Raw genomic sequence first — 12344 nt, 5'->3', positions numbered from 1 at the left:
TATTCATATTTGAACTGATTGTTTATAGTTCATAATGCATGATCAAAACCGAAAGTTTCTGTGATGACTGCCCTTATACTTTTCACCATGTAACTTATTCACTATGTAAGAATTTGTTCTCCATGTAAGAACTTGTTCATTATGCTTCAGAAGATTGGAGACTGACGAAAATTATGCTTGGGGTGGATTAATGATTGTGCATTGAGCATTGACTCCCCTATGCAGAATTTTATTATTGTTAACAACCATTTGATCAATAAATATGAGATGCCCTCTCAAAAAACAAACAAACAAACAAACAAAAAATGAAGGTGCTCTACCATCATTCCAGGACTTCTCCCAAGCTCTCCAACTTCAGCTCATATGACTCTCAGTCTCCTTTGTATTTGTGTTTTATCTTAAACTACTGAAAGAAAGTAGGCGTTATTACCACCAACACATGGGAGGACACCAAGCCCTCAGGTCCAGGCCAGGTGCTCACAGGGCCAGTGGAGGTGCCACACAACTCATGTTGACCTCATGTTGTAGTTTTCAGGACACTTTTAATTTAAATTTTAAGTGTATAATTATGTTCTCTAGCCCTTAACTTCATCAACATGGATAGGTGGCTTAAAATAATTCCTAATGTTTAATGGTAAATAAAGCAAATAAGAATGCTATATATGCATGTACTGTGATAGCAACTCTGTACACCAGATGCATAAAAGAATGAGATTGAAACAGAATACAGAAAACCAAAAATAGCTTTTATATCAGAAAACATTTCCTTCCAAATTCCTAGCACCCTATAAAAAATTCATCATTGTGGAGGTTCTGCTTTTTTATGAAAATAAGTGTTGCACTTGAGAGCTTTGGATCTGATGAAATTATGGAAAAGGGGGAAGCAAACCCTGGCCTGGGCAGCACTGCAGGAGCCAGACCGAGGGGAAGAACACAAGGCTGAGGACAGCCATGAGTGCTGCAGTGGTCTGAACGAGGCTCACTGCCAACCGCCATGGAGATGGCTCCGGACAGCACCCACCCAGCTCGTCCGACCCAGGATTGGGCCAAGGCACAGGGTCCACCCTGCTCACCTGCTCTCTGCTCATGTCCTCCGGAGCGAGCTCGTCCACAGTCGAGGTACCTTTGGCTTTCCCTTTCTTCCCTTTCTTTTTGGGCGCCTTTGGTTAAAGAGATGATTAGGTTAGGAGGGGGTTCTGTCCAATGGCTTCATATGCTGGCTGGCTCTGATCCGCCCCCGAGGATCATCTGAGAGAAGCGTACCTGTTCCAGAGCCTCTACCACTGCTCGCTGTCTCATGCCCCCAACCCCCACCCCAGGGCGCATCATTCTGCCCTAAGGCTTCCCACAATTAATGTCATGGACATTCTCCACCAGCAGCTTTGGAGAAGCAAGAAGGAGAACTCTTCCTTTTCATAAGATAACGTTTTCTTCCTCAAAAAAGAAGGGGGAACTCTTCCAAATCCATTCCTTGGTATGTGGCAGAGCCCTCCTTGGTGTAGATGCAGAATTTACTTGGCCTCAAAAAAGGAAGAGCCCCAATACCACACAGTCAAATATTACCATGCTGGTTATAATGCTTGGGAATCACCATAAAGAAACCTGCAAGAAACTGCTGAGTGTGGAGAGAAACAGTGATCAAAGGCAGCAACATGAACCTCCCTTTCTCCAGATATAAAACTCCCTCTGAGAACCCTGGTCTAGAGAGCTACAGCAGACGGCATTCACAAAGGGCATTCTTCTGTAAATGGTTCACCATGAAACTGCTCATGGTGTCACGCTTGCTTTTAACAACTTCCACACAAGAGAACCTTATACCCCCACCCCTCACTCACCTCCCAAGGCCACTCACAAAGATCTTGACTTTCTCAGGCCTTGTCTTTCTGCCACCACTGCTCCCAACTTTCTGTGACCATGCTTTTGTGTAAGTGCATTCACATGTCTCTGTAACATTCTTATGTGGGTGTGTCTACATTTTTCTGTAACATTTTTATGATTACAAAAAAATTTTTACATGAAAATCTTAGAAAACCATAAGCAAAAAGAAAAGAGTCACAACTAGAAGCATTTTGGTGGCCTTTTTCCAGTTGCTTCTCAAAAGACCCACACCCTGAAATCTTCACTCCTAAAAAACATACTGTGTAAGATCAAAGATGGTGGCATGAAAGGTGAGACAGAAACCTCCTCCCAAAACCAAATATAATATGAAAATATAATTAATACAACTACTCCTGAAAGAGCTACAGGAAAGAAGGCTGCACCAGACTGCATACACCTGGAGAAAAGAGCAGACCTCACAAACAGGGTAACATACCAAAGCCGTGATCCAGCGAGACCCAAACCTTTCCCCCACCCCAGCTCACCAGCAGGAAGAAGAGAAACAGAGTGGGGAGGGAGTGGAGGCCTAGGACTGCTCAACACCCAGCCCTGGAGATCTGCTTTGGGATCCTGAACCTACATTGCACAGTGCTTGGCAGACTGGTGAGGTTGGAAAGCTAAGACAAGCAGAATACCTGGAGAGACTGAGTTTCCAGCTGCTTGCAGAAAACAGGTATCCACATCCTGCTGCTCTGGGACAAAAGAAAGGCGGGCAGTCCGAGAGACTTCCTAAAAGCGAGAGGACTGACAAAGGGACAAGGACTGCACAGAACTTACTATTCAGGAGAAAGGACAGGTGAACAAAATTGTCTGGGCATGCTCTGCCCAGCAGGTTGGTAACTCTCAGGAGCTTCAGTTGCTCCATCCCCATGGCTGGCTACACAGCTCCAAGGATGCCCACCATGATACGCAGCCTGCTGCTCCTTCTTCCCAGCAGGCATTGGCTTGCAAACTGGTTGCTCCGCCATTGCGCCAGGCAAGCCTGAGGGCAGCCTCGCCTACGGCAGCTACAGTGTATAGTATAGAGGCTCCTCCATGCACCCTAGGCCCACTGGCCCTGGCAGTGGAGGTAGGCACTGCAGCTGGGAAGCAGGAAAGAGCTCTTTCCTCCTGGCACCAGCACCACTTGCCTGCGACTCACACCATCACTCCAGGGGCTAAGCAGCTCCAAAGAGTAGAGCTTCTGGGCACTAGAGGGTGCCACATACAAATATGAAACATCAATTGGATTCAAGATGGCAGCGTGAGAGGTGAGACAGAGATCTCCTCCTAAAACCACATATAAAATGAAAATATAATTTAATACAACTAATCCTGAAAAAGCAACAGGAAAGAAGGCTGCACCAGACTGCATACACCTGGAGAAAAGAGCACACCTCATGAAACAGGGAAACATATCAGAGCCATGACCCGGTGGGGCCCAGGCCCCTCCCCCATCCCAGCTCACCAGCAGCAGGAGGAGAAACAAACACAGCGGGGAGGGAGCAGAGGCCTGGGACTGCTGAGTACCCAGCCCTGGAGACCTGCTCTGGGGGCATGAACCTACATAGCACGGTGCTTTGATGATTTAGTATGGTTGGAAAGTTAAGACAGGCAGAATACCTGGAAAGACAGAGATTCCAGCTGGTTGTGGAAAACAGGGATTCATATCCAACTAAGCAGGGTGGGCAGTCTGAGAGACTTCCTAAAAACAAGAGGGCTGATAAAGGGGCAAGGATTACACAGAGCTTATGGCTCAGGAGAAAGGACAGGTAGACAAAACTGTCTGGGTGCACTCTGCCCAGCACGTTGGGAGCTTAAACAATCTTCAGGCACTCCATCCCCCTGGCTGGATACATAGTTCCAAGCACCCCCCTCCACCGCCCGCCGCCACCATAATATACCACCTGCTGTGTCTTCCTGCCAGCTAGCCTGCACCTGGCTCAGGCACACAAACTGGCAACCCTTGCCCTGGTGTTAGGCCAGGAAGAGTGAAGCCCCGCCTACAGCAGCTACAAATACAAAGCATAGAGGCTTATATCTGTGTGTTTGGCCCAATGGTCTAGCAGTGGTGACAGGCATAGCAGCCGGGAAGCAGGGAACAGCTATTTCCTCCCCACAAGCACCAACACTACTCCCCTACAAACCCTGACATTACTCTAGGGGCTGAGCAGCTCCAGAGAGTATAACTTCTGGGCACTAGAGGGCACCACAGCCAAATTATGAAACGTCAAAAGACCTGGTCCAGAGTGAAATTATGAATACACCTGAGAAAGACTCAAATGAAATCAACTCATGAATCTTCCTGAAAAAGGTTTCAAAATAAAAATCATTAACATGCTTATGGAGGTACAGAAAAATATTCAAGAACCCAGGAACAATTTTAGGATAGAGATCCAATCATTGAAGAACACAATGGAAGGTATTAAAAGCAGATTAGATGCGGTGAAGGAGACAATGAATGAAATAGAAAATAGGGAAGAGGATCAACCAAGAATTAGGAGAAGTGCAAGTTGCAGCACTCCAAAATCTTGCAACTATAGACTATCAACTGTTAAAAGAACACATGGGATGTGAACAGTTCCCAGGAATGTGTTGTTTTAATTTGTCTGATCTTTCTCAAAATATTCAAATTCAGTTAGACAATATCCATCATATCATTGATAAGTTTTCACAAATGCCTAGGGTGCCTAACTGGCTTTCTTGGTTTCACTGGATATGGCTGGTAATTGTAGGTCTGCTTTGGTTATGTAGCTGTATTCCTATTATGTTAATGTGTGTACGCAATTTAATTAGTAATTTAAAACCTATACACGCTTATGTTACACTACAAGAAGATATGTCAAAGAAATAATCAATCTTCCCATGTTTTCTTCCATCTGCTACTTCTATAGCTTCTCTTCTTCCTTCATAATTACAACCCCTAAGTAGAATTCGTGCCTCATATCGAAATTACCGAGTATCATAATTCTTCCAAGTGGTAAAGATACCTCAAGACAAATGCTGGGCATAGAAGCCACAGGGCATAAATCTGCCAAAAAGTAAAGCTGACCTTTTCAAACAATATTGCTTCTCTCTCACTTACCAACTTTACATTTCCCTGTATGGCCCTGGAAGATGACTGGTTAGCCAGAGACGGGTAAGATTCCTCCAGGGAGGACCAACCTAAGACAGGCACAGTCGCAGGGGGGCCATCAGGTGAGAAATCAGGGATCAACAGAGGTGACGCTTAGAACCTCACCACCCCTGTTTTAATAGAAATCTTCTGCATCTGTGGATGTTTTGTTGCCCTTGTCTAGCTTGGATTAATACTTAGTCTATAGGCACACACCTGATCAATCTACATTTGCCCTCTTACAGCACTAAACTATGTTTTCTACCTTTATCTTGCATCTACCTACCACTTCAGCATTTTATTAAAAATAATAATAATAATAATAATAATGATAATAATAAGGGAGAAATGTGGGATTCAAATATAAATCAAGTATAAAGATCAAACTAATAATCATAATTGACCTGATTGTTTATAGTTCATGATGCGTGATCAAAACCAAAAGTTTCTGTGATGACTGCCCTTTCACTGTTCACCATGTAAGAACTTATTCACTATGTAAGAACTTGTTCACCATGTAAAAACTTGTTCATTATGCCTCAGAAGATTGAAGACTGTTGAGAATTAGGCTTGGGGTTGATTAATGATTGTGCATTGAGTCCTCTATACAGAATTTTATTGTTGTTAACAACCATTTGATCAATAAATATGAGAGATGCCCTCTCAAAAAAAAAAAAAAAGAAAATAGGGAAGAGGAATACAAAGAAACTGAGCCACAGAGAGAAAAAAGGATCTCTAAGAATGAAAGAATACTGAGACACTGTGTGACCAATCCAAATGGAACAATATTTGTATCATTGGGCTACCAGAAGAAGAAGAGAGAGAAAAACGGATAGAAAGTGTCTTTGAGGAAGTAATTGCTGAAAAATCCCCCAATCTGGGGAAGGACATAGTCTCTCAGGCCATGGACGTGCACATATCTCCCAACACAAGGGACCCAAGAATGACAACACCAAGACATATAATAATTAAAATGGCAAAGATCAAGGATAAGGACAAACTATTAAAAGCAGCCAGAGAGAGAAATAAGATCACATACAAAGGAAAACCCATCAGGCTATCATCAGACTTCTCAGCAGAAACCTTACAGGCCAGAAGGGAGTGGCATGATATATTTAATGCAATGAAGGAGAAGGCCCTTGAACCCAGAATACTTTATCCAGAAAGATTATCATTTAGATTTGAAGGAGGGATTAAACAATTTCCAGATTAGCAAAAGATGAGAGAATTTAGCTCCCACAACCATCTCTACAGTGTATTATGGAAGGAATGCTATAGATGGAGGTATTCCTAAGGTTAAACAGCTGTCACCAGAGCTGAGACAAAAATGGATAGACAAAGAGTACAGAATATGATGCCTAATATATAAAGAACGGAGGGAGGAAAAAAGAACCTTTAGATTGTGTTTGTAATAGCATACTAAGTAAGTTAAGTTAGGCTCCCAGATAGTAAAGAAGTTACCCTTGAACCTTTGGTAACCATGAATCTAAAGCCTGCAATGGCAATGAGTACATACCTATCAATAATTACCCTAAATGTAAATGGCCTGAATGCACCAATCAAAAGACATAGAGTCGCTCAATGGACAAAAATACAAGACCCAACTATATGCCGCCTGCAAAAGACTCTCTTCAAACCCAAACACATACACAGACTAAAAGTGAAGGGATGGAAAAAGATATTTCATGCAACTAATAGGGAGAAAAAAGCAGGTGTTGCAGTACTTGTATCAGACAAAATAGACTTCAAAACAAAGAAAGTCACAAGAGACAAAGAAGGACATTACATAATGATAAAGGGGTTAATCCAACAGGAGGATATAACCATTATAAATAGCTATGCACCCAACACAGGAGCACCTACATATGCGAAACAAATACTAACAGAATTAAAAGGGGAAATAGAACGTAATGCATTCCTTCTAGGAGATTGTAACACTCCACTCGTTCCAAAGGGCAGATCAACCAGACAGAAAATAAGTAAGGAGACAGAGGCACTGAACAACACATTAGAACAGATGGACCTAACAGACATATACAGAACTCTCCACCCAAAAGAAACAGGATACACATTCTTTTCAAGTGCACATGGAACATTCTCCAGAATAGACCACATACTAGGCCACAAAAAGAGCCTCAGTAAATTCAAAAAGATTAAAATTGTACCAATGAACCTCTCAGATCACAAGGGTATAAAACTAGAAATAAATTGTATGAAGAAAACAAAAAGGCTCACAAACACATGGAGGCTTAACAACATGCTCCTAAATAACCAATGGATCAATGACCAAATTAAACAGAAATCAAGCAATATATGGAGAAAAATGAAAACAACAGCACAAAGCCCCAACATCTGTGGGACACAGCGAAGGTAGTTATAAGAGGTAAATATAAAGTAATATATATAAATATAAAGCAATCCAGGCCTATTTAAAGAAGGAAGAACAATCACAAATGAATAGTCTAAATTAAAATTATTGACACTGGACAAAGAAGAACAAATGAAGCCCAAAGTCAGTAGAAGGAGGGACATAAAGATCAAAGAAGAAATAAATAAAACTGAGAAGAATAAAACAATAAAAAAATCAATGAAACCAAGAGCTGGTTCTTTGAGAAAATAAACAAAATAGATAAACCCCTAGCCAGACTTATTAAGAAAAAAAGAGAACCTACACACATAAAGAATAAGAAATGAGAATGGAAAATAATGACAGACATCACAGAAATACAAAGAATTATTAGAGAATACTATGAAAATCCATATGCTAACAAACTGGATAACATAGAAGAAATGGACAACTTTCTAGAAAAATACAACCTTCCAAGGCTGACTCAGAAAGAAACAGAAAATCTGAACAGACCAATTACCAGCAATGAAATTGAATAGGTAATCAAAAAACTACCTAAGAACAAAATTCTTGGACCAGATGGCTTCACTGCTGAATTTTATCAAACATTTAGTAAGGACCTAATAACCATCCTCCTTACAGCTTTCCAAAAAGTAGAAGAGGAGGGAATACTTCAAAACTCATTCAATGAAGCCAGCATCATTCTAATATCAAAACCAGGCAAAGATACCGCCAAAAAAGAAAATTACAGACCAATATCCCTGATGAACATAGATGCAAAAATACTTCACAAAATATTAGCAAACTGAATTCAAAAATACATCAAGAGGATCATACATCATGATCAAGTGGCATTCATCTCGGAGATGCAAGGGCGGTACAACATTTGAAAATCCATCAACATCATCCACCACATAAACAAAAAGAATGACAAAAATCACATGATCATCTCCATAGATGCTGAAAAAGCATTCGACAAAATTCAACATCCATTCATGATTAAAAACTCTCAACAAATGGGTATAGAGGGCAAGTACCTCTACATAATAAAGGCCATATATGACAAACCCACAGCCAACATCACACTTAACAGTGAGAAGCTGAAAGCTTTTCCTTTAAGATGGGGAGCAAGACAAGGATGCCCACTCTCCCCACTTTTATTCAACATAGTATTGGAGGTCCTAGCCATGGCGATCAGACAACACAAAGAAATAAAAGGCATCCAGATTGGTAAAGAAGAAGTTAAACTGTCACTGTTTACAGATGACATGACATTGTACATAAAAAAAACCCTAAAGACTCAACTCCAAAAGTACTAGATCTAATATCTGAATTCAGTAAAATTGCAGGATACAAAATTAATACACAGAAATCTGTGGCATTCCTATACACTAACAATGAACTAGCAGAGAGAGAAATCAGGAAAACAATTCCATTCACAGCTGCATCAAAAAGAATACAATACCTAGGAATAAATCTAATGAAGGAAGTGAAAGACCTATGCCCTGAAAACTACAAGACACTCATTAGAGAAATTACAGAAGATACGAATAAATGGAAATGGAAATACATCCCGTGCTCACAGATAGGAAGAATTAATATTGTCAAAATGGCCATCCTGCCTAAAGCAATCTACAGATTCAATGCAATCCCTATCAAAATACCAACAGCATTCTTCAATGAATTAGAGAAAGTTGTTCTAAAATACATACGTAACCACAAAAGACACTGAATAGCCAAAGCAATCCTGAGAAGGAAGAATAAAGCAGGGGGGATTATGCTCCCCAACTTCAAGCTCTACTACAAAGCCAAAGTAATCAAGACAATTTGGTACTGGGACAAGACCATACCCACAGACAAAAGGAACAGTCCAGAGAGTCCAGATATAAACCCAAGCATATATGGTCAATTAATATACAATAAAGGAGCCATGGACATACAATGGGGAAATGGCAGCCTCTTCAACAACTGGTGTTGGCAAAACTGGACAGCTACATGCAAAAGAATGAAACTGGATTATTGTCTAACCCCATACACCAAAGTAAATTCAAAATGAATCAAAGACCTGAAATGTAAGTCATGAAACAATATAACTCTTAGAAGAACACATAGGGAAAAATCTCTTGAATATAAAGATGAGCAACTTCTTCCTGAACGCATCTCCCTGGGCAAGGGAAACAAAATAAAAAATGAACAAATGGGACTACATCAAGCTAAAAACGTTCTGTAAAACAAAAAAACACCATCAGCAGAACAAAAAGGCATCATACAGTATGGGAGATTATACTTGTAAGTGACATATCCGACAAGCGGTTAACATCCAAAATATGTAAAGAATTCACATTCTTCAACAACCAAAAACCAAATAACCTGATTCAAAAATGGGTGGAGGATATGAACAGACACTTCACCAAAGAAGAAATTCAGATAGCCAACAGGCACATGAAAAGATGCTCCACATCGCTAATTATCAGGGAAATGCAAATTTAAACCACAATGAGATATGGTGCACCTCACACCAGTAAGGATGACCAACATTCAAAAGACAAGGAAAAACTAATGCTGGCAAGGATGCAGGGAAAGGGGAACCCTCCTAACACTGCTGGTGGGAATGTGAACTAGTTCAACCATTGTGGAAAGCTATATGGAGGTTCCTCAAAAAACTAAAAATAGAAATACCATTTGACCCGGGAATTCCACTCCTAGGAATTTACCCTAAGAATGCAGCAGCCCAGTTTGAAAAAGACATATACACCTCTATGTATATCACAGCACTATTTAAAATAGCCAAGAAATGGAAGCAACCTAAGTGTCCATCGGTAGATGAATGTATAAAGAAGAGGTGATACATATACACAATGGAATATTATTCAGCCATGAGAAGAAAACAAATACCACCATTTGCAACAACGTGGTAATATGCTCAGTGAAATACGCCAGGCAGAGAAAGACAAGTACCAAATGATTTCCCTCATTTGTGGAGCATAAGAACAAAGCAAAACCAAAGGAACAAAACAGCAGCAGAAGCACAGACACCAAGAAGGGACTAGCGGTTACCAAAGGGGAGGGTGGGGGAGGGGGGGGAAGGGAGGGGGAAAGGGATTGAGAGATATTATGATTAGTACACACGTTGCAGTGGGTATCATGGGGAAGACAGTGTAGCACAAAGAAGACAAGTAGTGCCTTTGTGGCATCTTACTACACTGATGGACAGTGACTGCAATGGGGTATGGGGGGGGGCACTCGATAACATGGGTGAATGTAGTAAACACATTATTTTTCATGTGAAACCTTCATAAGAGTGTATATCAATAATACCTTAATAAAAATTGTTAAAAAAAAATAAAACACATACTGTGTAGTCCAGTTCCCTTGCTCCAAGAAATCCACCCCATCAGGAGATCCCAGAGTTTCACTTCTTCACCTCTGGGTCATTCACAGCCAACTGCAGAGTCTTGGCACAGTTCCCCCACATTGAGGCACCCCCACTAACCCTGCTGCACCTCCCTTGAAACTAGATTACTAACAGCTCCTACATTGGGGGTGGGGGAGGTGTGTAGCTGAAGGCCCCGTTACAGGAGGAAGATAGGGATGAACTGGTGAGGCAGTGGAGTTCCCACATCGCTCTTCTCTCCAAGGAAACAATAGTTCCTGTCCCCCGAGACCCTGTGGAGGACCCCTTATGGTGTAGAGGGCCTCTAGCCACCCTGGTTCTCCATCCCAGAGACTGGGGGTCCTACGGTATCCCGTGCACCCAACTGTCCTCCACAGGGACCCCGTGTGCCCCAGGCACCTGTAAAGTAATACCCTAGGTCCAAGAATCTGACCGACCAAGCCTTCCATTCCAGGTAGGAAATCCCTTGACCCAGGTTCTCTTCCGTACAGCTTGTACACCAGGCCTTGGGGTTTCTTCTATGACCACCCCTGTGAGCACAGGATCCTGGAGAGCCCAGACCCCTCAGCTCCAGGTGCGGCTCTCCCCATCAGGACTCCCCCACAACATCAAGTCCTCACATTCAAGAACCCAGAACTCCAGGTCACCCTGTTCAGAGGTCTCTGAGCGCAGGATACCCGATGACCCCGGAGCTCAGGCCGCCCCGTCCAGGGGCCTCAGTGCGCACAGGCCCCGGGGACCCAGGCCTCCCCGTCCAGGGGTCTCTGCGCGGACCCTGGCGCACCCCAGCACCTCTCACCATGGCTCCAGCTGTCGGGTCCCGCCCCACCAGCGGATAGTGCCGGCCCAGCCGAGGCTGCACTGTCTCCCGGCAACCGCTGGGCGGTCCCTCGCGAAATCCCGAAGATCCTCGCGAGACACCGCAAGACACGCAAGCTCAGGAAACAGCGGAAGCGAGTCCCTAGCAACGCTTCCTGGGTGGAGTCCCTGATCGACCTAACCTTGTGCTTCGGCGCGCTTACCCCGACCCTCCTAAATACGTTTCAATAACTATAATAATAATATTCAAAAGCAATAATAACAATGCGTGCGGGATATATGATGTGCATTTCTGATCTCCCCGGCTACAACTCAACACCATGAGGCGATCGGGGTCCCCATGGTCCTCTTCTTACCTGCAGCGCCTACAACAGTAGCTGAAGGTGTGCCATGGAGATGCCTTCAGGGAAGGAGGAAGGGAGGGCACGTCTGCCACCCGTGGCTCCGGACGTTACCCAAAGTAGATTCAAATCAGGGCTCAGATTCTGCCCCTGGGCCACACCCCAACTGCTGCCCAGGTGAGGATGCAAGGAAGCTAGGGTTTCCACAAACCGTTAGAAGAAAAAGATAGGAGGGAAAAATATGTTTCGGCTAGCTCCAAACTTACGAAATCAGCAAGTGTACCCTTCACAAAAATAAACATCTCTGCCTGAAAAGGCCTCCCCTGCGGTCTCATCCTCATGGTGAGGAAAAACGGGAAACCTCTCCTAAGGTCTCCATACAAGCACCGCAGAAACAAGAGTTACCAGGTTCCTTTCCTAAACTCTTGCTCTGGAAACTGCCAGCAAATTACCATTTACAAAGCCAATTTC

General features: G+C 42.9%; 1 protein-coding gene across 7 annotated transcripts in view; it reads right to left on the bottom strand.

Moving 5' to 3' along the window:
• Window positions 1–12344, bottom strand: part of DRC4 (dynein regulatory complex subunit 4) — a 51252-nt gene that overhangs the window by 12843 nt on the left and 26065 nt on the right. For 5 of the 7 annotated variants that reach the window (XM_036993919.2, XM_017662233.3, XM_017662232.3 and 2 more), the window contains one exon: window positions 1074–1160. In XM_036993919.2, coding sequence (XP_036849814.1) covers window positions 1074–1088 — 15 coding nt within the window. In that variant the 5' untranslated portion in view covers window positions 1089–1160. Of the gene's footprint in view, window positions 1–1073; window positions 1161–11512; window positions 11661–12344 lie in introns of those variants that run through there. The other 2 variants (XM_073226815.1, XM_017662231.3) reach the window with 2 other exon arrangements.

Source organism: Manis javanica, chromosome 17, assembly GCF_040802235.1.
Source record: "Manis javanica isolate MJ-LG chromosome 17, MJ_LKY, whole genome shotgun sequence".
NCBI classification, from domain to species: domain Eukaryota; kingdom Metazoa; phylum Chordata; class Mammalia; order Pholidota; family Manidae; genus Manis; species Manis javanica.
The sequence above is the reverse complement of the archived record's forward strand: the minus strand, read 5'-3'. Positions and strand labels throughout refer to the sequence as shown.